Source organism: Macrobrachium rosenbergii, chromosome 27, assembly GCF_040412425.1.
Source record: "Macrobrachium rosenbergii isolate ZJJX-2024 chromosome 27, ASM4041242v1, whole genome shotgun sequence".
In the NCBI taxonomy this organism is placed as follows: Eukaryota; Metazoa; Arthropoda; class Malacostraca; order Decapoda; family Palaemonidae; genus Macrobrachium; species Macrobrachium rosenbergii.
This window is the reverse complement of record NC_089767.1, coordinates 16,846,516-16,872,865: the sequence shown is the minus strand read 5'-3', so window position 1 is coordinate 16,872,865 and position 26,350 is coordinate 16,846,516. Positions and strand designations below refer to the sequence as shown.

Sequence of the window (26,350 nt, the reverse complement as noted above, 5' to 3'; positions counted from 1 at the left end):
TAAATTCTGTATTTTTTTCCATAAAGAGCATCAAACTTTTTTTTTTACTGTAGGAAGCATTAAGGCTCTTATCCTTAATACATACAGTGTGGAAAGATCATGATGACAGTAACTTGTTTAAGGTTGACTTTAACTATTTCTGATAGAGAGAGAGAGAGAGAGAGAGAGAGAGAGAGAGAGAGAGAGAGAGAGAGAGAGAGAGAGAGAGAGAGAGAGAGAGAGAGAGAGAAATTTTATAATGCAGTTAACAGGGTCTCTTGAGTTACAATGTCCCTTTCATAAGATTAGAGTTGAAAATTTTAGTAAATAAGATGAACTACTAAAAAACACATAAAAAGCAAGGCATGCACAAATAACTCACTATATGAGAGAGAGAGAGAGAGAGAGAGAGAGAGAGAGAGAGAGAGAGAGAGAGAGAGAGAGAGAGAGAGAGACTAAAAACACTGGGATATTACTAAGTATTTCATCAAAGCCCATGCAATTGTAAAAATATTCTTCTCTTAAAAACTAAATTACTTTCCCCATTACTAACCCAAAACCTTAACCTGGACTAATTCATGAATTGCGCAAAGTCCCAGACACCACATTCCACTGTCGTCAAGAGGAGTTTGATCCAGTAAGTCAGTAAATGCCAACAAGGGTCTACAGGGTTACTGGCAGCTATCTTACTGACAAATACAGTACTTTAAATAGACCGCCAAGTTAACCATCTCAACCTCATTTTTCTGGCCTGAAAGATTTGCTCTTGATGAACTACAATAGATCTGGTTTACTGCACTTGATAATTAGATAAATGAAAAAGTCATAGATTCGGGCAAAATTTCTTTCTGAGATTTGTTTCCAAGAACTGATGCAGCTTGCTGATTGAAAGTTGTACAATCGCTATAGATATTTGGAATGTAAGTGTTAATCTCCATTCTCTTCAGTCATGGACTGAGTCATATTGGTTATTCATCAAATAGCCATTGATCAGATGAGCATTAACAATTCGAAGGAGGGATAAGCACACTAAAATACAACACCAAGAGCAAAAGGAGTCAAGAGCTAGAATGAAAGGCGTGATGGACAGAAACCCTAGAAGTGTCTTGTAGATAGGCAAGTTGCATGGGAAATGAAGATGAAAAAGATAGCTTACACAGAGACTACTTCTGCTGCAGCTGCTGGGCCTGAGATATCAGAGCTGAATGAAACATCTCTATGGGAAGCACAACTCAGCAAAAAACCCAAAGTTAGAACTGAACCAAGAAAATTTTCTTTCTTGACTGACCAGAGGCAGCAGCAGAGAGCTTAACTGCTTGAAACGCTGGACTTTCAACCAATTCCCAAAACAAAGACCAAAACCTGGAGAACCCTGTTGAAGAAAGGTTTAAACAAATCAGTCCGTCAGATAAGTCTGCAGGCAGGAATGAGCCTGAGAACCACTGGAGGAAGTCATGCATTATTCTTCTTATTACTGTAATAAACAGTTGTTATTATTATTATTATTATCATTATTATTCAGACAATGAAACCTAATACTCAGAAGATGGATGAAACCTATTCATATGGAACAAGCCCACAGGGGCCACTGACTTGAAATTCAAGCTTCCCAAGAATATGGTGTTCATTAGGAAAAGTAAGACGAGATAAAGGGAAATACAGACAGGAGAGTTTAATCAGAACAGTGAGTTAATATTAATAATTTTCATATGGCTGGCCTAAAGAATTTATTCTTATGTTAGCTCTTGTAATTCCTTAAAAATTTCATGATCGGATCAACACTCCCAAATTTCAGACTGCAGCCACAGTGTCTACTTTGAGCAACAAATCTTGGTAAGGTAAGAAAAAGCATAGATCCTTCCCAGTGAGGACTACATACCAGAAGCCCATTCTAGGAAGAAACTGTTATACTAATTGGAAGGAAGTTGGCTCTGTTCTAAGTGACTGAATAGCCACAAGCTTGAAATGAGTCCTGGAAAGTGAAATCGGAAGTTAGCCTTATGGAAACCTGGTAATTGTATCTCCTTGAGTCATGACACCCACTACCCACCTAGTAACGTATGTCCGTATGTTCCAGTCAAGACTGCAGAGCAATCACCAGTCACTTGAAACAAAGCCACACTCAGACGTAAAAATGTTTATCATAATGATCTATAACCCTGTGGGACCTTGCACACAAGCCTGGTATTCTCCTTTTTTCTTGTACAGTGGATCATGGTGTCTAAAAAGTCACGCAACACACAAATAAGGATAAATCATGAATAAACAAAAGCATATGGCCTATTAGACAAAAACACTAAAGCATATTACTTAGACAAACACTAACAGAGGGAAGAGGAGGAAATCTTAAAATCTCACACAGAATACTTGGATATGCCTTGATCCATTCTTGGCAATTAAGAACATTCTTTTAGGCCACTGACTAACAGGAAAGAAACCCCAATATGGAATTTGAGGTGTATAAAAAAAAAATCAATAATGGATACACATTAACAAAAATATAAAAGTACTGTATATAAATGTAAACAGGATAGACACAGGAAGAAAATGGGGCTAGGCACTTGAAAACAGCATTACAGAGGAGATTGGACCAGAAGAATGAGAGCGAGGGTATCACATGAATTATATTTAAAGGTCAGGGCAACTTATTACAATGAGCAAAACACAGAGGAGAAGACTGTCGAGACATGGCATACTCAAGTATGGATGGTGTTGGTGGTAGAAGAAAATTTAAAAAAGCAGTCTAAAATTAATAACTGTACAAGAAGAATTATGCAAATAAAAGAAAGTTGTGTTAGTTTATCTCAAACTACTGAACATAATACCCAGACAAGCAATTAGATGGGGCATTATGAAGGCAAAGGAGACAAGAAGGACATACTAAGTGTTGATGCTTTATTAAAATATGAGAACTTGACTGAATATAGTGCCAGACACACCCAGAGAATTTGAGAAACGTTGGTGTCCATCACGGATCAGCATTGAGCCAACACCGCTAATTCCATGTAGAAGAAATTACAGAGAAATGAAGAGAGGGAGGCCACCAAGAGTTTCTGTGTCGAGATCACTTGGTGTTAAGCTGAATCAGAAAAGGTCTTAAAACACTGCTAAAAAGATGAGAGACTTGCATGGTGAGTTGAGGGCTGAGAACCAAAGTAAGCAAAACTAAGTTTATGGTGATGGAGATGAGAGCAAGACATTATCTGAAACCACACAAGAATTCAGGCTGAAAGTACGCTAGGTATAACACAATGGTGGAAATTTTTCAGACATCTAACCTCATGAGCAGATAATGTAAAAACATAAATGACGACATGGGAATTATTCCAAAGTAATTATTTATGTGTTACACAGATGATGACCTAAAGATTGACCTAGAGTAAGTCCACGCTGGAGGTATAAACTGGGCCAGAGAAAAACATATAGATAGTTTCTAAGATGTCTTTGATGTCTCTTCAGCATTGCTCCCAGTCTTGAAGTTTTCATTAGTTCACTTTGGTCTCTTCTCTCAGCTGCTCAACTTCTCCTAATTGCTAAGACCTTTGGTTATTTCCATAGTTCACCGCATTAGAAGACACAGCAAAATTCGACCTGTAGTCTAAGGACAAGTAATATTTCAATCAGTTTTTGTTCTTGGCATGCATAAACCAGATAATCCCACTTGAAACTCATGAACTTGATGGTCACTGGCTGGTTAAGGATAGGGCAGTGACCTGCAATAAAAGAAATTAAAACTATAAATTCAGTATTGTAATTTGGATATTTTTTGATACAACAAAATGAAGCAATCACCCAAAAAAATTAGTCTTGCCTTAATAGATCTTTTCTGACCAGAAATTTTTAATTTTCTGTTAACTTTTTGAATTAGATTTTACATATACAGGTACATGAAATGGTATAAAGTCCTTTACCAGAAATGAATAAGTTCCTATGTCCATTCACAAACCTTTTTTTCCTCTCTACCTAAACCCCCAAAAAAGCAGTTAGCCGAGTGCTTCGAAGGAAGACTGAAGTGTGTACTGTACAGGTGTTTTCTCAAATGAGTGAGCATAATTTACCCACTGTGAGAGGAGCCTTCATTAGTAATCTCATTCTCAGGTTGGTTGACTTACCTGCATGGTTTTTGGGCCTATTGTTTCATGATATTGCTTAATTTTCTTCCTTGGAGGAAATTTCTATGGAAGGAATCACATTTCTAATCGTTACAAGAATATACACAGACATTAAATCACGTTCTTTCATCTCTATTTGATACAGAACCTCACTCTTTTACATATGAACTATCAAGGCAAGATTTATGAGCAATAAAAAATCAGTGCCTTTCATAGACCCATGAAGAAGTTTTCCTTGTGTTAGCAATGCTGGAGACACCAACAAAATCTAAGAAACAGATTAATGAACAGTAGCACTTAAAGATTAACTTATGTCACCAAAATATTCCATAATGTCAAAGGCTGCTGCAAATTCTCAAATTCTCTAAAAGTTAGGAAAGGCGATTTCTACTTTTTCAACCTAACTGAGGTCTTGGCCTACAGAGTTTTTATGGTACGTTTTCTCTGTAAATCACTGTTACTCTGCAACATACGACCTTCTTCTACACAGCAGCAAGCTACCGAAGTCCCTTACAGATACAATCATTTGAGGTACTGTTGCAGTATTTATGGCACTACACATTATTGAGAGATGTTATTGGGGTCAGGGATTAAGGTCAACTAGCATTTCAATACTGAACTTCTTTGTGCTGTATTGGTATTCTACATTTTAAAAAAGATGAGTGCATTGCAGTTTCTATGATCAGTGATCACTTCACATCTGACTGGGTTTGGGTGCATATTATGGTAAATATTGAGGACTAAAAATAGGAGTGAATGAGAGTGGTCACTGTCAATTCTCTTGGTGATTTTGTAAAGAGGAAGTGAGTGTGTTATGTGTGTGAAATATATGTATGAACACCTCACCATTAAAAGCAGATGAAAAACTGTCAAACAGCAAATCAATCCTGTTTCTCTATCAGATTTTCTTAGTATGAAGAACATGTCATCTCTTTTGTAGTATTCATCTAGAAACTGAGATTGTTCTTCTCAGTTTCATGAAATCGTGAAATGAAATAAAAGCTATTAATTTAAAACTACAAAAGTCTATTCCATTAGTCAAGCTTTAATGAATCATCAGTAATAGACAGCTAGTTTTAAGTTTAATAACAAAAAGGTTACTAATGAAAGATGAACCGATTTCAGTTTAAGGATGTTGTTGTAAAATGGTCATTATCTATTAAGATGCAGTAAAACGGTGACAAATCAAATTTTACAGGGACTTACTGATATCTGTCATCTAGACCTCTCAGACATAAAAAAATTATTAGTATTTTCATTACAAATGAGTTTATTGAGTCTACCAAGTCACAAAGGACTTCTTCTCAAATGAGGTGACAAGTCAAACAAATGAAAGGAGTTTGGCAGCCAAGCACAGAAAAACGAGAAGGAAAGGCTGAAGAGTAAAAGGCAGAAGGCAATGCAGGTGAGAGTTAAAGAAAAAGTGCATGGAACCTTTACTTCCATCAACATAGTCAGGATTCAACTTTCATATAATCAGAGGCATTCTTGAACTATCCAATGATACCCCAAAAAGCCTGATGAGGTTCTCACATAGAAAGCCAACATCCTCTTCGTCTACCTCCCACAACCTGACCTTTTTTGACAGCCTGACAATGAACTTGCAGATGATCTCAGGTGAAGCAATGAGTACTGTGCATACATTTCGGTCATACCTTCCATTGTACAGCAACTCATTCTAAGCCTCAGTAATGGTCAAAGAAACTGGACCATCATCCTCGTCTTTCACCCTGCACATCATAGTACTAATGCTTTAGTCCACCGGCTAGGCAAAAGAGGTCGTGCTAGGAAGAAAGAGCCTAGTCCTACTTCACCTTGGGATACCTAGGAATATAATCTATCAATCAAATGAATCAGGGTTACTCCAACTATGTATTACCTAAGAAGCCAATGTTTCATGATATTGGTTAATTTTTTTCCTTTGAGGAAATTTCTATGAAAGGCGTCACATTTCTGATAGTTACAAGAATAACCACGTTCTTTCATCTCTATATGATACAGAACCTCATTCTATTACAGATGAACTGTTAAGGTAAGATTTACGGGCAACAAAAATTCAGTGCCTTCCACAGACCCATGAAGAAGAGTTCTCCTTGTGTTAGTATTGCTGGAGACACCAACAAAATCTAAGAAACAGATTAACGAATAGTAGTGCTTAAAGGTTAACTTATGTCACCAAAATATTCCATAATGTCAAAGGCTGCTGCAAATTCTCAAATTCTCTAAAGTCAGAAAGGTCATTTCTACTTTTTCAACCTAACTGAGGTCTTGGGATAAAGTGCTTTTATGGTATGATTTCTCTGTAATTCCTTGTCATTCTGCAACATACGACTTTCTTCTACACATCGGTAAGCAACCCAAGTCTCTAACAGATACAATCATTTGACATACTGTTATCTGTGACACTACTCATCATTGAGAGATATTATTGGGGTCAGGGATTAAGAGTCAACTAGCATCTCAATACTGAACTTCTTAATGCTGTATTGGTATTCAGGATAAAAAAAAAAAAATATGAGTGCACTGCAACGTTTTTATGATCCGTGATCACTTCACATCTGACTGGGTTTGGGTGTTTGTATTATGGTAAGTACTGAGGACTAGAAATAGGGGTGAATGAGAGTGGTCATTGCCGATTCTCTTGGTGATTTTGTAAAGAGGATTGTGTGTGTGTGTGTGTGTGTGTGTGTGTGTGTGTGTGTGAAATATATGTATGAACACCTTACCTTTAAAAGCAGATGAAAAAATGTCAAACAGCAAATCAATCCTGTTTCCTTGCCAGCTTTTCTTAGTACGAAGAACATGTCCTCTGTTTTGTTGTATTAATCTAGAAACTGAGATGGTTCTTCTCAGTTTCATGACATTCTGAAATGAAATAATAATTATTAAATTAAAACTACAAGAGTCTCTATTCCACTAGTTAAGCTTTAATGAATCATCAGTAATATAAGACTAGTTTTAAGTTTTATGACAAAAAGGTTACTAATAAAAGATGGACCGATTTCAGTTTAAGGATGCAGTTGTAAAATGGCCATTATCTATTAAGATGCAATAAAATAGTGACAAATCAAATTTTATAGGAACTTGCTGATACCTGTCATCTAGACCTCTCAGACATAACAAAATTATTAGAATTTTCATTACAAATGTGTTTATTGAGACTACCAAGGTACAAAGGACTTATTCTTAAATGACAAGTCAAACAAATGAAAGGAGTTTGGCAGCCAAGCACAGAAAAACGAGAAGGAAAGGCTGAAGAATAAAAGGCAGAAGGCAATGCAGGTGCGAGTTAAAGAAACAGTGAAAGGAATATTTACTTCCATCAACATAGTCAGGATTCAACTTTCATATAATCAGAGGCATTCTTGAACTGTCCAATGATACCCCAAAAAGCCTGATGAGGTTCTCACTTAGAAGGCCAACATCCTCTTTGTCTACCTACCACAACCTGACCTTTTTTGACAACCTGACAATGAACTTGCAGATGATCTCAGGTGAAGCAATAAGTACTGTGCATGCATTTCGGTCATACCTTCCATTGTACACCAACTCATTCTAAGCCTCTGTAATGGTCAAAGAAACTGGACCATGATCCTCGTCTTTCACCCTGCACATCATAGTACTAATGCTTTAGTCCACCGGCTAGGGCAAAAGAGGTCGTGCTAGGAGGAAAGAGCCTAGTCCCACTTCACCTTGGGATACCTAGGAACATAATCTATCAATCAAATGAATCAGGGTTACTCCAACTATGTATTACTCAAGGAGCCTATGTTTCACGATATTGGTTAATTTTTTTCCTTTGAGGAAATTTCTATGAAAGCCATCACATTTCTGATAGTTGCAAGAATAACCACGTGCTTTCATCTCTATATGATACAGAACCTCATTCTATTACAGTTGAACTGTTAAGGTAAGATTTACGGGCAACAAAAATTCAGTGCCTTCCACAGACCCATGAAGAATTCTCCTTGTGTTAGTATTGCTGGAGACACCAACAAAATCTAAGAAACAGATTAACGAATAGTAGTGCTTAAAGGTTAACTTATGTCACCAAAATATTCCATAATGTCAAAGGCTGCTGCAAATTCTCAAATTCCCTAAAGTCAGAGAGGTCATTTCTACTTTTTCAACCTATGGTATGATTTCTCTGTAATTCCTTGTCATTCTGCAACATACGACTTTCTTCTACACACAAGTACGCAACCCAAGTCCCTAACAGATACAATCATTTGACATACTGTTATCTGTGGCACTACTCATCATTGAGAGATGTTACTGGGGTCAGGGATTAAGAGTCAACTAGCATCTCAATACTGAACTTCTTAATGCTGTATTGGTATTCAGGATAGAAAAAAAATGAGTGCATTGCAACGTTTCTATGATCCGTGATCACTTCACATCTGACTGGGTTTGGGTGTATGCATTATGGTAAGTACTGAGGACTAGAAATGGAGTGAATGAGAGTGGTCATTGCCAATTCTCTTGGTGATTTTGTAAAGAGGATTTGTGTGTGTGTGTGTGTGTGTGTGAAATACATGTATGAACACCTTACCATTGAAAGCAGATGAAAAAATGTCAAACAGCAAATTAACCCTGTTTCCTTACCAGCATTTCTTAGTATGAAGAACATGTCCTCTGTTTTGTTGTATTAATCTAGAAGCTGAGATGGTTCTTCTCAGTTTCATGACATTCTGAAATGAAATAATAACTATTGAATTAAAACTACAAGAGTCTCTATTCCACTTGTTAAGCTTTAATGAATCATCAGTAATATAAGACTAGTTTTAAGTTTTATGACAAAAAGGTTACTAATAAAAGATGGACCGATTTTAGTTTACAGATGCAGTTGTAAAATGGCCATTAACTACAGTATTTAGATGCAATAAAACAGTGACAAATCAAATTTTATACGGACTTACTAATAACTGTCATCTAGACCTATCAGACATAAATTATTAGTATTTTCATTACAAATGAGTTTATTGAGACTACCAAGGTACAAAGGACTTATTCTCAAATGAGGTGACAAGTCAAACAAATGACTAGGAGTTTGGCAGCCAAGCACAGAAAAACGAGAAAAAGAGACTGAAGAATAAAAGGCAGAAGGCAATGCAAGTGCAAGTTAAAGAACCAGTGGAAGGAACCTTTATTTCCATCAACATAGTCAGGATTCAACTTTCATATAATCAGAGGCATTCTTGAACTGTCCACAATACCCCAAAAAGACCTGATAGATAATCATTATGGAATTTCTGCTTCCTCCTCTTCTCCCATCACTTCTTATTACCTTGCATGCTTGTCAATTGCCATCTAGTCTGTGTTGCTCAGAGCCTCAATGAGGCTCTCAGGTAGAGTGGCAATATCCTCTTTGTCAACCTCCTAGAACCTGGCCTTATGCAACAACCTGACAAGGAACTTATGGATGCTCTCAGGTGAAACCCTAAGTACTGTGTATGCATTCAGGTCATATCTTCCATTGTACAGCAACTCATTCTAAGCATCTGCAATGTAATTATTGTATCCTTAATACCAATGTTCATTCTGACCCCCATTTCATGGTCAAAGAAACTGGACCATCATCTTAATCTTTCGCCTTGCATATGATGGTAATGCTTTAGCCCCTGGCGAGGGCAAAAGATATGGTGTTAGGAGGTAAAGAACTTATCCCTACTTAGCCTTTGGATACCTAGGAACATTATAAGACAAATGAATCATGGTTATTCCAAAATATATTACTCAAGGACTAGTAAACACAGCCAGCCATACAGCAATGGTTAATAACAGCAGTCATCCATCCTTTGAGTTTATTTCCTGATCGCACAAAGCTGCTCGCTGGCAAATACCTTCAGTACACTGGAATTCTCTGACAGATTAAAGGGTATAAGTTTAATATCACCAACTAAATTGGTAACAATAACGAAGGTCGTACCATTCTTGGGTGCCTTGAACACTGAAGTAGTCCTCTCTTCCTAGATAAGAACATATACTAAAGTATGGCATCTTCCCGGAGAGGTCCTTCTCCTCTATACTAAGGTTATGATTGGCATTTTACCAGCCACAAAGAATCCATTGCTTTAGGATACCTGGGGGCACCATAAAAGCTCCTCTTCACCACCCTCAGTAACTGATATGGTTACTAACCAAAAATTATAATGCTTCTCAGAATACTAGTACCAGAAATAGTTTGTAACAACGATCCCTTCACATTATAATCCTCTGTCATGATTATCTAGCTGCAGAAAAATTACTCGCTATTATTCAAGTCAAGAACTAAATCAAAACAGAGTACTAATGCCAGGGCCACGCCTAATCAATTTATACAGAATTTCACATTCAGTAATTGAATTCTGGTACATGATGAATGCTATCTGCTGTTGGCCAAACCTTTGTGTGGTATGAAACTTCTCAAGACCACCACACTGGCTGAAAAGGACATGAATAGGTGTAGATTAATGCTATCTGAGTGAGCCATGATGTGGGTAGAAGCTAATTGGTGAAGCGAGAATGTGGGTGAGGTGGATACTGACTGGTGGTGAGTGAGAGAGATAAGATCTTCACCATGCTGTGTACAAGGTGAGGGTTATGCAGCCACATACACAACAGACAAATACATCTCTGTGAATACAGTAACCTATCTCTTATCCAACTGTTGAGCAATCAGCTAGTGTAAAAAAATCATATACTGTCATGTAATGCATAATACCAACATCATAACTTAAGCTAATCTGCACCAAACCTTAGCTTAACCACATTACCTTCATAAACCACCCTCTGCAAACTAACCACATTACCTTCATAAACCACCCTTTGCAAACATTTTGAAAGCCAAAAAACCACAAAATATTCATATAAAGAAGCAAGCACTATAGGTTACAACACTAGTATTACATGCAGCCTTGCAGACATTTTCTTAAAATACAGCAATACAGTAGTAAGCAAATGTTCGAGATAGAATGGTTGTAACAATAATTAAATTACTATTCAATTAACTTCAACATTACTATGCACAACTTGTCAGCAAACACAGTAGAACATTATACAGACTCGGAAAATGAAAACAAAAAACTGCATGGAAAATACTAGTCTTATCTGAAGATAAGAAACAAAGTTCAAGTTTTCTATGTATAACTGACTGACTATACCTATAAGGAATTCCAGTAAGGAAGCTACCCTCCTAATAAGATGGTCAAACAAACTTCAAAAACTACTGGGAAATTGAAAACTTGCATTCCAAGGATGCTTAAGGTGTGGGTATTCCAACATCAGACATATTAATTCTGGGGAACTAAAATGAACAGTACGTATTCTGTGCTGCATGTGGCACACTGCTAGACTCTGGCAGTCTACTCCACTCTTTGGTGTAACCTTGAAAAGTATTAATATTGTACCATCTTAAAATCAATAAAACAGTATGGAAGCATGCACTAAGCAGTTCTGTAGAAGCAAACAGCACTGGAAACATTACTCATTACACTTCCAAGAAGAATACAGAAGTGAAACAACTTATGCATGGCTGTCACAAAACTATTTTATATGGTTGATTGCTCAACAATGAGATGAATCAAAGATCAATAAATACTGTCATAAACACATTGTCATTTAAGAAAATAAACCCACAGTAAACAGTATACTTTGTGTAGTAGTGCCCCTAGGGTAACATTTGCTAACACTTGCAATAGACCTAACAACAATGAAAACATGTACTGTTCCAGTGTACTGAACACATGATGGTATTAATGCACATGTTCGGTACAACAGATTTTCATTATAAAAACTGTACAAGCATTGTACTGAAGTCCTTCTCACGTGTGTGTACAGTGTATTACTACTATACTGTAATGTGTAGAGGTTATACAATATTCAACACTATAATTTTCTAGGATAAAGCTGTAGTTTTTGCCTCTCCTCATGCTGACCCACTCAAGCTAAAAGAAAGAAAATATTTTATACATCCTGCATTTCATAGAGGTACTCTACAGTATTATCTAGAACAGCAAGTGCAAATGCCCTATAAGCTTGAATTCTTCACACTTTTTGGATACGCTTGTCACTAGAAGGCGTTTGATCAAAATGCAAGAAAATGAAGTAATTCTGATGTCCATTCTGCATCCAGAGCATCAGAATAAAGTCACATTGCTGACCTGACTCTGTTTAAAGTCACCAGAACATTTGAAGTATACTGGTATATACAGATGTACCACATTGAAAAAGGACGCACTAGGTATAAAACCTGACTAGTTTTGCCTTTAGTTTTCGAGGACATACTAGTCTCTTCAAAGCAATCTTTCCCATAATCCTTCATAAATATCACAGACAAGATCTCAGCCAGTGACTGATGAGAGCCCTTGACAAGGGACAGGTTGGATCCAGAGAGGCAAAATTGTAAACCCCATCATCCATCCTCCTCCCAGATGATTATTCTCATAAATGTCATCCCTCTTCTAGAAAAAGTGGTAACCACTTTAAGTCTTTCAGGATTTCTCATGGGGTAAAACTTCCGAGCACTCTTCCTACCCCTTTTATGAGCTGGATCTGAAGAGGAGCTGGAGAGGGTGGGGAGGTGGAGGAGGAAGACAGACGACAGGCTTGAGGAAGAACAGGACTAGGGAGAAACATGATAGCATTTCTCGACCATGTTCCAATTCACCCTCTTTGGGGAAGGCCCAGGAGTTGCAAAAACAGCTGCAAATGAGCAAGAGATGATGTCATCTTCTCCCTCACCAAAACAGGCATGTCAGTAACAGGGACACAACATTACCAGCAATACCAGTAGCCTCAATATTAGCAGGAAGGCCAAAGCATATTGCAACAAGAATGGGGCAGCAAACAGCTCTTTTTTGCAAAAGATAGCAAGCCTTCAGATGAGTGTCATAAGTAAGAACCCCTCAAAGAAACCAAAAGCAAAGTAACCAGAAGCAGGAGGACAGGGGCAAGAGTCTCAGACTGTACAGGGATGCAACTGGCCTCTCAGCAAGGCGGACAGTTCATTTGTTGGTCATCGTAACTGCCTCTGCTACCACCCCAACCTCCCCCTATGATTTGAGCAAGCCTCATCTGGGCCTGTTCTTGGCAGGCAAGTCAAGGTCGCCTGATCTAAGAAGGGATGCTGGTTTGAAAAGAGGAATAGCATATTACCCAGTACACAACACCATCGAAGTATTCTTGGATTTCCTTCTTAAGTAGAAATAGGTTTAGTTTTCAAGGGGTGACAAAGTGTCCACCACACATGGTCTCACCAAGGATACCTTTAATGTTCATTCTTCTCATAGGCAGAGCTAGCACTTATTCTTACCACACTCAAAACTAAGTTAATACCATGAAAATTTAGGTGTTAAAGATTCCACAGCAAAAAATGTCTAGCAGTGCAGAGAAAACTTTCCTCTGCCACAGCCAAAGAAAACATGAACACCTATAGTCAGCTGACTGGGTAGTACACCACCATCTTATTTACCTGAAATCTTTTACTGCTTTTTTACAAAGTTTCAATGACCATACATGATTGCACTGAAAGGTATGGTCATATACAAAAAAAAATTTGTATTCTCATAAGAATAAGAGTTCACATGAAAACCAAAATGGCTTTAAAAATAAACCAAAACTGTTTCACCCATAAGAAATTCATCACCAAATGACTTCTGCTACAATTCTGAATCTACTTTTCACATCACTTCAGATACTCAGTTGCTTGTCTTCTGACAAGATGTTCTGCAGTGAAATTTGGTCTTTATAAATGCACTGTAAAATCCCCACTCAACGCATTCTCTATAATGAGCATCCCGTTTTCTGTGGTGCCTTCACATCGACCTGGGGTCGGCAAAATCACACATTTACCACCATATTTGTAAATTATATATTTTATTGTCTTTCTGAATGATCATGCTTTATGTACATGTAATGAGGTATTTTTGTAACACGTCAGACATTATTAATCACTATGCTTTCTATATGAACTCATCCTGTTTTTGTACAGGAATAGTTTGACCTCAGGTCACCTGTAAATCTTTGTACCTGTGGTCTCTGCGAGGTACGCAGACATCCGCACGCCACTTTATAAGTGGCTCACTTCATCAATAAACCAGCAGTACTTGTCTTCCTGCTCATTATTTCACACCTCTCTCACAGTGGTGAGCCCCTGAGTGGTTCCAGGAGGCCATTAATGGACCCAAATGGAGACTAAGTCTCGGCCCGATGAACCTCACCCACACCCCTAACAGACTAACTAGGCGCCCTAACAAAGCGTTCAGGCATTTACCGACCCTCATTAGCAGTCGCCAGCGCCATTAGTGGACCCACACGGCACTCTCCCCCAGCATGTTTTGACGTGAGCACTCCCTCACACTCCTAGTGAGAGCATGAAACGAGCATGGACATGGACATTCCCAACCATGTACAAATTACCGCTAACCTCTCAGAGGCAGACACCACCTTCTCGCAACCCCCTCCTGCACGCACCCCCATGCCAGTACATGCACCCCACACAATGACCCCCCGGACAGACCAACCAAAGACAGCCCTTAACATAAGGCAGCCCCATTTACCAGGGAAAACACAGCGTCCTGGTTCTACAGGGTCGAGGGGCAGTTCAGGGTAGCAGGCCTAATGGACAAGGTTTTGAAGGCCGACATCACCATCAACACCCTCCCAGAGGAGATATACAGGAAGGTTGCTCCGTGGTTATTGACAACGTTGGTCCCCGCCACCTTCCAAGAACTAAAATTCACTGTCTTTGAGACCTGCTCCCTGCCGGTCTCCGAGAGAGCTACCCGCGTTCTCGACCTCGCCCTCAACCCCCGGCAGGAGGGAAACCTCTTGGAAACGAGACATGCCCTCCAGGACTTCCTCCTCCTCCCCAAGACTGACAGCAACAGCAAGCACAAAGAAATCAGCCTGTCGAGGGAGATCTTCCTGCGGCACATCCAGAAGGTCCTGCAGCACCTGCAGGAAAATGGCCTCTTCATCAGGTTCGACAAATGTACCTTCAGCGTCAAAAAGGTGGAATTCCTGGGCCATGTGATATCCCCCGAAGGCATCCGCCCAATGTCATCGGAAGGTCAAAGCCGTCGAGAAGTTTACCTGTACCATCAAATACCTCCCTGGCAGGAAGAACCCAGTAGCTGACACCCTCTCGAGGATGAGATAGACTCAGTACAGCTAGGGATCGATTACTGGGACCTCGCCCATGAGCAGGCTGCTGACCCTGAGACCCCCGCCTACCATACAGCCGTCACGTCGCTGAAGTGGAAGGACGTGCACTTTAGCTCAGGAGGGTCGACATTACTGAGCAACATTAGCACTGGATGCCCCCGCCCCCTGGTGCCTGCCTCCAGATGTCAGCTGGTCTTCGACGTCATCCACTACTGCCTATCCCACCCCTCCAGAAGGACAACAGCCAGACTGCTGATGGAGAAGTTCGTCTGGCACAGCATACGGAAGGACACAACGGCCTGGGCAAGACAGTGTATGCAGTGTCAAGCCAGCAAAGCAGGACGGAACACCGAATCCGGTGTGGGCTAGTTTCCCCAGCTAAAGAGATGCTTCGGGCACATCCACGTCGACGTAGTGGCTCCTCTTCCCCATCAGGTGGAGCCAGATACATTCTAACAGTCATAGACCACTCCACCAGGTGGCCCAAAGCTACACCCATGGAAGAAGCCACCTCCAGTGCGTGAGCAGAAGCCCTCCTCTCCAGCTGGATCAGCCGGTTCGGTGTCCCAGACCATATAACAGACAGAGGACCCGCTTTCCTGTCTGAGCTGTGGTCCGCCCTAGCACGCCTGTTGGGGACCACTCACCACAGCACCACCACCTACAATCCACAGCCAACAGAATGGTGGAAAGGTTCCACAGGTCTCTAAAGGTGTCCCTCATGGCTCGTTGCTCCTCTGAGAATTGGAAATACTGTACTAGCTGCCCTGGGTCCTCCTCAGGTTAAGAACCACGCCCAGAGCCAACGGTGACCCCTCCTCAGCGGAAAAGTCTACAGGGAGACCCTGGTAGTCCTGGGGGAACTCATCGCAGGGGACAGGGACAACATAGGCACGCAGAGGCTCCGTGACAGGATTGGAAAGTTCGTCCCCTGCCAAAAGACATTCACTGACAGGACGTCCCCCTTCATGCCCCCCGGGCTATCCTCCGCCACCCACCTCTTCATCAGGGATGATGCCATACATCCACCCTTAACCAGGCCCTACAGAGGACCTTTCCTGGTACTGGACAGAAACAACAAGGCATTCCGAGTAGCTGTCCACAGGGGGAAGACTGGATATCCGTAGATCGTCTCAAACCCGCATTCCTGGAGGAGAACGTCGGAGGTGGTTCCCAAAGCCTCCTGCAGGGGGTTGTACCCCCTCGGACACCCCCGTGAGCAGGAAAGAGGCGTGGGTGTCCCCGAAAAGCCCAGAAACCAGACAGGAAGGGACACCAACAAACAGCTCCAGAGGGTGCCAAGGAAGGCAACCCTCTCCAGTTGACATCCAGGAAGTGAGGCCCCCTTCGTCGCCCCAGCAGATATCTGCTTTGATCAGACGTTACCTCCGTCTTGGGGGGGAGTGTTGTAAAGTCCCCGCTCAACGCGTTCTCTATAATGAACATCCCGTTTTCTGCGGTGCCTTCACATCGATCTGGGGTGGGCAAAATCACATATTTACCACCATTTGTAAATTATATATTTTATTGTCTTTCCGAATGATCATGCTTTATGTACATTTAACGAAGTATTTTTGTAACACGTAAGACATTATCAATCACTATGGTTTCTTTATGAACTTGTCCTGTTTTTGTATAGAAATAGTTTGACCTCAGGTCACCTGTAAATCTTTGTACCAGCGTGGTCTCTGCAAAATAAGCAGACTTCTGCACGCCACTTTACAAGTGGCTCACTTCATCAATAAACCAGCAGTACTTGTCTTCCTGCTCATTATTTCGCACCTCTCTCACAGCATCATTACCTTTACTTTTCATCAGTATCATCACTACACCACAGAATATCTCATTTGTAAGATATAATAGCTTATAATTATCATTATTATTCTTGTTTTGACCATCAATGGTGAAGACAAAGAGAAGCTAAAATGGATGACTTAAGATTTTGTTTTTCCACTTACCATTTACTTTTCCGAATGTTTTTATGATATATATGTCACATGTTGACATATGCCTAGTTAGTACTGACTGAAGTTTTAACAAACTGTGTAAAGCCATCGTCAGTTTAGCTCCAAATCTGACATTAAAAACGGTGTGAAAATCACATTTTCCTAAAACTGTACCAGAAAACTTGAATCCAAGTAATGGAAAATATAATTATATATTTGCTAAATCGTGTATGAGATTAAATAAACCTAATCATTTCAGCTTATTTTTGAGGCTGGTTTGATTTTCTTAGTGATCCCTGCTAGTTGGCTTCCTTGTTACAACGAGTGTAGTCCAAACCGGCTCGAGCTAAAATGTATACACTGTACTATAAAAGATAATGGTTTGCATTCTCACAGGAACAATCTAAGTTTACAAAATGCCTTTGGTAACAGTGCAAGAGAGTTAGGTACACTATTTTTCCCTAGCCTGGATGGAAAGCCTGCCCTAGGTGGGCAGCTTCATAGATAACCTTGACCAGGATCGACAGCTCACAGATAGCCTAGCCTGCACAGAGATGCTACCTAGGGAGTAACATCTAGCCTGGATGGATAGCTTAGACAAATAACCTGCCTCGATCAACAGCTCATTGATAGCCTGGCAAGCCCGGATGGAGATCCAAGCCTGGATTGAAAACTTGCTCTTGTATTCAAATACCACAACTCGATACCGGAGTTTGTATGTTGTGCTTGATACAAAATACTATATATCTTTCGCAAATTTACTGTTACGAAGATACTGACCATGTTATGTTTATACTTTTAACATTCATTTCCACGAGGCTGGTAGCAAACACGGCGCTCTTGGGAGTGCTTGCAGTAATAAAGGATTTGCAGAATACCTAGCCTGGATCGACTGCCTAGCCTGGAACATGAACTAACGTAACCTACAGCCTGTCAAAAACTCTAAGATCGCTGGTGTGGCGGGAATAAGGGATCCTTGTGTTGAAAAATGTCTCATTGTTATAAGAGGATGGGCTTAGCAGAGCCTACTCGTGTGAAAGTGTTCCCATGCATTGCCATGAGTAAAAAAAATTGATATCAAAAACACTTTTGGCTTAGTTATTTTCACTGGGAACCTATTTTTTTTTTTATAAAAACAAACAGGTGTGGCATATTTTTTTTACCTGTGATGACAAACCTCAGTTTCCGTGACACATAATCGGCATTGAGCATTTAGGTCAGTGGCCACTTCACTGGCTTAATCTTAAGCAAAAAAAAAAAAAAAAATACTTAAGGATCAATCGGGCTCAAGCTGCCATAGTGATAGGATAGTTTGGAAAGACGAACCAGAAATAATGGAACAAATGACAGGACTCTGGCAAGCCACAAACGAGGGATTAACGTTAAGGGAAAGATCTTAAAATGTTTAATAGATTATAGGCCCCTATCCCAGCGGCATCCCTAATAGGGTGACCCCCGTAGGAAGGAAGAGCCGTCAGTGCACCTTATGCGGTGGACTGTAGGCATTACTTACGGTTCTTTGCTGCGTCCCTTCGGCCCCTAGCTGCAACCCCTTTCGTTCCTTTTACTGCGCCTCCGTTCATTTTCTTTCTTCCATTTTACTTTCCACCTTCTCAAAGGCAAGCAATTGTTTCGTATTGTAACTGCGAGGTTTTACTATTAAACCTGTCATTTTCCGTTTCAGCGCTGAATGACTTCATAGGTTCCAGCGCTTGTCCTTTGGCCTAAATTCTATATTCTGTCTTCCAGAGAGACGACTTCAATTTCTAGAATGAAAAGAATATGGATGGAATTAACGAATAATTAAGCTTTTTACCATTATTCACGTCACTTAACCAAACCTGCTCGTAACCTCAGATAAACAAAAATACTTTTATTTTCACTCGCTCTCAGGTAGCACCTCACCTTGTAGGCCCACGTAGAATACAACATACCGATGGTTAAAACAGCATAATTTACTTGTCGAAATTGGCAATGGGATTCCTTACGAACTAACATCAGTCACAGACTATATCGTTTCCTGTGTCTTCTCACAATAATATTCAAGGAACAATATTTACTTACCTAATCCATACCCACAGTAACTGTCACCTGCAATGACGTATATATCCATTCGACGTTACTTAAAATTTTATTATTTGAATGCTTAACATCAACTATGTCAATACGAAATTAATACAAAGTTAAAGCCAAATAACTCTGCTATCCAGGAACACCAATAATACCAGATTGGTACAATTTTTTCGATGGCTTCCCAATAGTCCAGTCATTAACACAGATTCTGTTCGTCTCGCACAAGACAAGTGACTAACTTGCCGGGCCCCAGCCTGATGGGCCCACAACCACCCATAAGTCATTACGAAATTATGTCGTGAACTTAGTTGGTAGTTGAACTTACGTCACTACCGTTAGTTTTTTTAATATATTCATGAATGCAATCAAACTGACGCACATAAAAGGCCTTATATATATTGCCCTAAAACAGTCTAAAAATTTTGGCAAATCGAAAAGCGTCCCATAACATTTTTCCTTGAATTTTATTGACGTGCGAGAGAAAGGCGTAGTTGTTTAATATTCTGTCAAAAGTATACCACCAAAACTGGAGTGAAACTAGAAAGTATACCAGCAAAACTGGAGTGAAACTAGACATGTGTGTGTGTGTGTGTGTGTGTGTGTGTGTGTGTGTGTGTGTGTGTGTGTGTGTGTGTGTGTGTGTAAGTCGTACCGCAATGCATCACTTTAGTTAAGGGGCCCAGGTTCTATTTCAGGAGAAGACTGAGCAGCATTTCCCCCAGAAACCTATTCTATTGTCTCAATGACAACCAGTGTAATAAATTGGGTCACTGGAGGTCATTCGACGGCAGCTGGTCAAAGAACACACACACACACACACACACGAGAGAGAGAGAGAGAGAGAGAGAGAGAGAGAGAGAGAGAGAGAGAGAGAGAGAGAGAGAGAGAGAGAGAGAGACCAAATCCTAATCTGTTCTCAGTTACAATCAAGAGAATCCCGGATATTTTTTTTAAATCCTCGGCTAATGAAATGCCTGGTGGGCGTAGCTCAGGCTGAGAATCTGAAACGAGGTTGCAAACGGCTGATGAAGACTAGTTGAAAAATATTCTAATTTTAGATACTGAACGCGTACGTTTAACGTGTACTCGCGCCTGTGTGTAAACTTCCAACACCTGTCAATTAGCATCTATTGACTGCCCACAGAGGTAATTGCATCTATTGACTACCCACAGAGGTAATAGAGCAAAAGTTCAAACTATGAAAGTGTCTTCCATGCTTTTGATGGCCAGGTTTGAAAAATATAACGTTATTACAAAAACCTCAAATTAATCAATTAAAACCTGACCCGAACCTGAATTAATGGCCATACCCTTAAATGATTTGACAAACGAAAGCTGGGTCTCACTAAATGCCATCGTTCACCATTCAGTAAACAGGCAATGTGCCTGTGAAATGGTTGTCCTCTTAAATTCAAGCTGTAAGGTGCCGATTTGTGATAATTATTCAGCAGGTGCTCAAGTCATCGGTACCTCACAGATTATTATATGACTTACGTTGCGAATAAAGCTATCTGATCGGGAAGTCCTTGGCCTTTGATCAAAATTAAATAAACACCGATTTTTTTCAGGGATTTTTTGACATCGATGATGACATTCAAGGGCCCTGTCACGTCGGGTCTAGCCACCCGATTTCCGTCACTTAATTTTGTTTCATTCTTATATAACGCTTATTTCAGACTGCCCTTATTACCCTCTGCTGCCTTAGGTACTTAGCGCACAATATAAGGGGACAAAGATAGATCTAAGTAATAGATACACGGCGGGTATTTAGCGAGAAATGGCAGTTTCTTATAGTATTTTGGTTGCTTATTTACAATTTAACGTTATTTTTGGGGTCGAATGTAATTAACCTGTAATTAACCCCTGAAGTCCACCCAACAAGGGGTTTCCATACGCGATCTTCACAAGACAGAGTACGGCTACGTCTGTTTGGAACGGTTCATATCCCGTCCGGCAAGTGCAATAACTTGTTAACGTAGGGGTACCGCCCCCACGCCCCGGGCCAGTACTAAGCACGGCGAAGGGACATTCCATTTGGCCGACAACAAACAAATGCACCGCCAATATCAGAAGCCCTGAAAGTGTAGAAAAAACCAGTTGGTAGATCTAAGTAGTAGCTCCGCGGCGGCGATTTCCTTCTAACTTGACGTTTTATAGTTTTTTTTGTTTGCTAATTATAGATTTGCCTTCAATTTTTGTCGCACGAATGTAATTAACCTGTAATTAAGCCCTGAAGTCCATCCAACAAGGGGTTTCCATACGCGGTCTTCACGAGACAGGCCACGGGTACGTCGGTTTCGAATGGTTCATATCCCGTCCGGCAAGTGCAATGACTTGTTAACGTATGGGAACCGGTGCCGCCCACCAGGCCCCCGGCCCAGTACTAAACACGGCGAAGGGACATTCCATTTGGCCGACAACAAACAAATGCACCGCCAGTATCAGAAGCCCTAAAAGTGTAGTAAAAACCAGTTAACAAGGTAAAAACAGGCGCGGAGCTAATACTTAGAATTACCGAAAGTTCTGCCAAGGACCCCGGGCCCTAAATACGTTCAAGAGCCTCAAAATTTTCGCAGAAATTTGGAAAGTTACGGTTTTAAAAAGGTATAAAATGGCCTCTCCGCTTCGATGGATTTCACAGTTTACCAAAACCTTTAAAAAGTGATAAATTTCTTAATTCCGTGGCCACAATACTTCTTTATATGAACCTTTTCCAGATAGCTAATGGTTATTGGAACTTCCAGGCCCTGCATAGCCAAAAACATCTTCCAGAAGTGTAAGAAAAATTAATTTGAAATACCTTGCTTACGAAGCAACCACCTTCTCTCTTCGTGTTTGGAACTACACTGGGCCTGCCGCTTCCGATTGTCAGGGTAGGAATTGCTTTGGCCAATCAGAGACTTCTACCAAACACAAAGTTTCTGTCACCCTCTTTCATTGGTTGAAAGCTTTGTCTTTTGTCAAAGCCACATTGTAAATAATCTCCCATTGGCTGGTGTAATGAGAACTAATTTTCAGATTTTCTATGGAGACCATTCTCATTTGATGTCTAACACACACATAAATAGTTTATTTAGATATCAGTGAGTGCATGAAAAACATAAGACCAGTTAATAAATAAAAAATTGTAGAAACGGAAGGTAAAATAAAGGGGAAAAAATAGAGGTCAAAATGTGAGGAATTATTCTCAACAGTGTCCCAAACACATACATGTGACTGTGCTTCTGCATGACCATGCACATGTGCATTTGTACTTATTAACACACACACACATACACACACACACACATATATATATATATATATATATATATATATATATATATATATGCATATTTATTGATATATACATATGTATATGTATATATATATATATATATATATATATATATATATATATATATATATATATATATATATATATATTATATATATATATATAATATATATATATATATATATATATATTATATATATATATATATATATATTAGCAATTCTTCTTATCCAGGTTCCTCCTTTCTAAAGATTTACTAACCAGTTCATATGACCTTACTACTTTCATTAGGAAAAAAGCATAGCATTATACCAAAACGATATTATCGAAATGATAGTGCCTGATATTTTACTTTATTACAAATGGGGCACAAAAGCACCCACGAAAATAAGAATAATTGTAGGTCAAGTGAATGAGCCTAAGTCACATAAAACTACTATTACAGAGGAAAAGCTCTCTCTCTCTCTCTCTCTCTCTCTCTCTCTCTCTCTCTCTCTCTTGGGCCTGAGGACGGCCTAACCACAAGACTGAGGACCTAAGGCACCTGAGGGAAGGCCAACCCTTAATGGCAGTCCTACTGGGAGGGTTCTCCTCAGAGGTTGCTTCCCAGGAGGGAGGCAGGTCTCCTGCCAGGCCAGGGAATCGGGCCTGAGGAGGGCTTACCCACAAGGCTGAGGGCCCAAGGCGCCAAAGGGAAGGCCAACCTTAAGGGCAGCCTTACTGGGAGGGTTCTCCTCAGAGGCTGCTTCCTAGGAGGGAAGCAGGTCTCCTGCCGGGCCAGGAAAGCTAGCCTGAGGAGGGCCTAACCATCAAGGCTTAGAGCCCAATGCTTCTGAGGGAAGGCCAACCTTTAAGGGCAGCGTTACTGGGAGGGTTCTCCTCAGAGACTGCTTCCTAGGAGGAGAGCAAGTATCCTGCCAGGCCAGGGAAGGGGGTATGAGGAGGGCTTAACCACAAGGCTGAGGGACTAAGGTGCCCGAGGGGAGGCTAACCCTAAAGGGCAGCCTTACTAGGAGGGTTCTCCTAAGAGGCTGCTTCCTAGGAAGGAGGCAGGTCTCCTGCCAGGCCTGAGGAGGGCCTAACCTCAAGGCTGAGGGCCTAAGGTGCCTGAGAGAAGGCTAACCCTAAAGGGCAGCCTTACTGGGAGGGTTCTTCTCAGAGGCTACTTCCTAGGAGGGCAGCAGATCTCCTGCCTGGCCAGGAAAGCTAGTCTGAGGAGTACCTAACTTCAAGGCTTAGGGCCCAATGCTCCCAAGGGAAGACCAACCCTTAAGGGCAGCTTTACTGGGATGGTTCTCCCCAGAGGCTGCTTCCTAGGAAGGAGGCAGGTTTCCTGCCAGGCCAGGGAAGCGGGTATGAGGAGGGCCTAACCACAATGTTGAGGGTCCAAGGTGCCCGTGGGAAGATTAACCCTAAAGGGCAGCCTTACTGAGAAGGTTCTCTTCAGAGGCTGCTTCCTAGGAGGGAAACAGGTCTCCTGACAGGCCAGGAACCAGGTCTGAGGAGGGCCTAATCACAAGTCTGAGGTCCAACGTGCCTTAAGGAAGACTAACCATTAGTGACACCCTTGCTGGAAGGGTTCTCCTCAGAGTCGCCGTAACTTATCAAAGAGAGTATTTCCATTTTCGTTCCCTGACCAGATACATACATCGTCATTATACCTAAACCACATTACACTGACTGAAATGATTTTGCTTGATATTCTGCATTCAAAATAGGTACCAACATTAGCTGAGAGTCTAAAGAAAGAGCATGGGGTCGGCAACTTCATCCCAGAAAACCTAATGAGAACCGGGAGGCTAACACTTATGACACCACCCCTCTAAAGGAAAGAAAGGGTGCATAACATATATATATATATATATATATATATATATATATATATATATATATATATATATATATATATATATATGCATACATACAGAGTGAACTGGATATTAAAAGATATTGTAGCTTATGTTTGTGAATATAAACACATCATGCTAGTGTGATAAAAAATCTATATACACATACACACATAATATATATATATATATATATATATATGTGTGTGTGTGTGTGTGTGTGTGTGTGTGTGTGTGTGTGTGTGCAAATATTTTGGGAAATGAAAGGAAATTCACTCTGAGCAGAAAACGTCCTATGTAGATATGCATTTTAAGGCTTCGTTTGTTGGTGAGGTGAATTTTTAAAACAACCATTTATCTATCATTGCTATCAGGCAAGTAAGATGGTGCATGGGATCTCGGAGTAGTCAGGGATATGGGGAGAGGGATGGAGCTGCTCAGTTCACTTGTTACTCTGAACAGTCTTGCTTTTCCACCAAGATAAGTGAGTGTCCGGGTTACAATGTCAAATTCCTGATTCATCTCGAGAGCAAGAGACTGCAGACAATGCCTTGCCGTTCTAGTAATGTGGAACATGCAGATATGATGCTTGTTTATGGGTTTTGCAACAGTTCAATTTCTAGATTACAGGGTTGTGTACTCCACTCTTACAAAAAAGTAAGTATACCTTAGTTTTACCAGACCACTGAGCTGATTAACAGCTCTCCTAGGGCTGGAAAAACAAGGAAATCGGCGATTAGGCAGATGTGAATAAAATACCTGCAGATCAAATGTAGTCTTTAGATACAGAACAAAGGGGAAAAATGCATGCATCATTGAAACCTTTTCCCCTCTCCATAATTAGTATTCACTGGATTCTTATAAAGAAAAGAAAACAAGCCTGATGGAATCTTCCCTCCATCACTGATAGGCCTATTCATTACATACCAATCGAAGATTTAAAATGTATAATCAAAAATCTCTCCTTCTCCATCAAAAGTGTTCACCACACACCGTCAAAGGAAAAAACGCACCAGTGAAAAAGCTTGAGTCTCTGTCAGATGAAAAAGAATGGGAGAATTACTGATATTTCCCTTTCTTCTTTCATTCTTGTCAGAGATAGCCTATTCATACAGTAATTGGAAGAGGTAAAAAAGCTGACATTATTCAAAGTGCAGTATCCTCCCCAGCAGCATTCCCTAGTCATCATAACTACTGTCACTATCACTCTGTCAGCAATTCCATGACGAGACGGCGGGACAGGGTGCTGGATAGAATTCATCAATCACTTATAAATGTTGCCAAGCAACACTCATCCTACCCTCTTGATACTTGAGGCTAATCATTGAAATTAGATTACAAGAAGTCTGCTCACAGGTGATTACTAATTGAAGGGGTTGTAATGTTACATTTTTCAATAACCTGCAAGAAAAAAATCATAATTAAAAGACTAGCAATCCAGTTGCCTAATGCTCTTAATCAACCCTTCCCAGACTATTCCGACGTCCTTTAAAATCATTTAACTTGCCAGAGAGTAGCGTTAATGATAAACGGTTGCATTAAAAATTCACCTCACAGACAGACGAAGCCGTAAAATGCGTATCTTTATAGAACATTTTCCTCTCAGAATGACACATTCTTCATTTCCCAAAATATTTGCATAGACTCGTGTTTCACCATATATATATATATATATATATATATATATATATATATATATATATATATATATATATATATATATATATATATGTGTGTGTGTGTGTGTGTGTGTGTGTGTGTGTATGTATATACTGTATATACATAAAAATGTATGTACTGTATGTACGTGCGTGTGTGTATAGGTACTTGGCTAAGTTTTCCTTGTAAGGACAAACAATTATTCAGAAAATCAAATACACTTAGTTAATATCTTGGATATTTACCCGAAACCATCCTGGCAGCGGTGGGATTCATGGATACAGTACTTAATATTAAAGTTTGCGTGCATGA

At 40.2% G+C, this 26,350-nt stretch overlaps 1 protein-coding gene and 1 long non-coding RNA gene across 2 annotated transcripts in view; one reads left to right on the top strand and one right to left on the bottom strand.

Moving 5' to 3' along the window:
* Nucleotides 1-1,536: 1,536 nt before the first annotated feature.
* LOC136853444 (uncharacterized) lies at nt 1,537-22,103 on the bottom strand. The gene is made up of 5 exons (XR_010857458.1): nt 22,056-22,103; nt 18,696-18,948; nt 8,697-8,782; nt 6,818-6,956; nt 1,537-3,692 (listed from the first exon to the last, which is right to left on the bottom strand). It is a non-coding gene; the product is annotated as an uncharacterized lncRNA (long non-coding RNA).
* Nucleotides 22,104-24,769: 2,666 nt separating this feature from the next.
* The window catches only part of LOC136853288 (uncharacterized), a 33,932-nt gene continuing 32,351 nt past the window's right edge, over nt 24,770-26,350 (top strand). The window contains exon 1 of the mRNA XM_067128650.1: nt 24,770-25,036. Within this exon, the coding sequence (XP_066984751.1) occupies nt 24,770-25,036 (267 nt within the window). The remainder of the gene's footprint in view (nt 25,037-26,350) is intronic.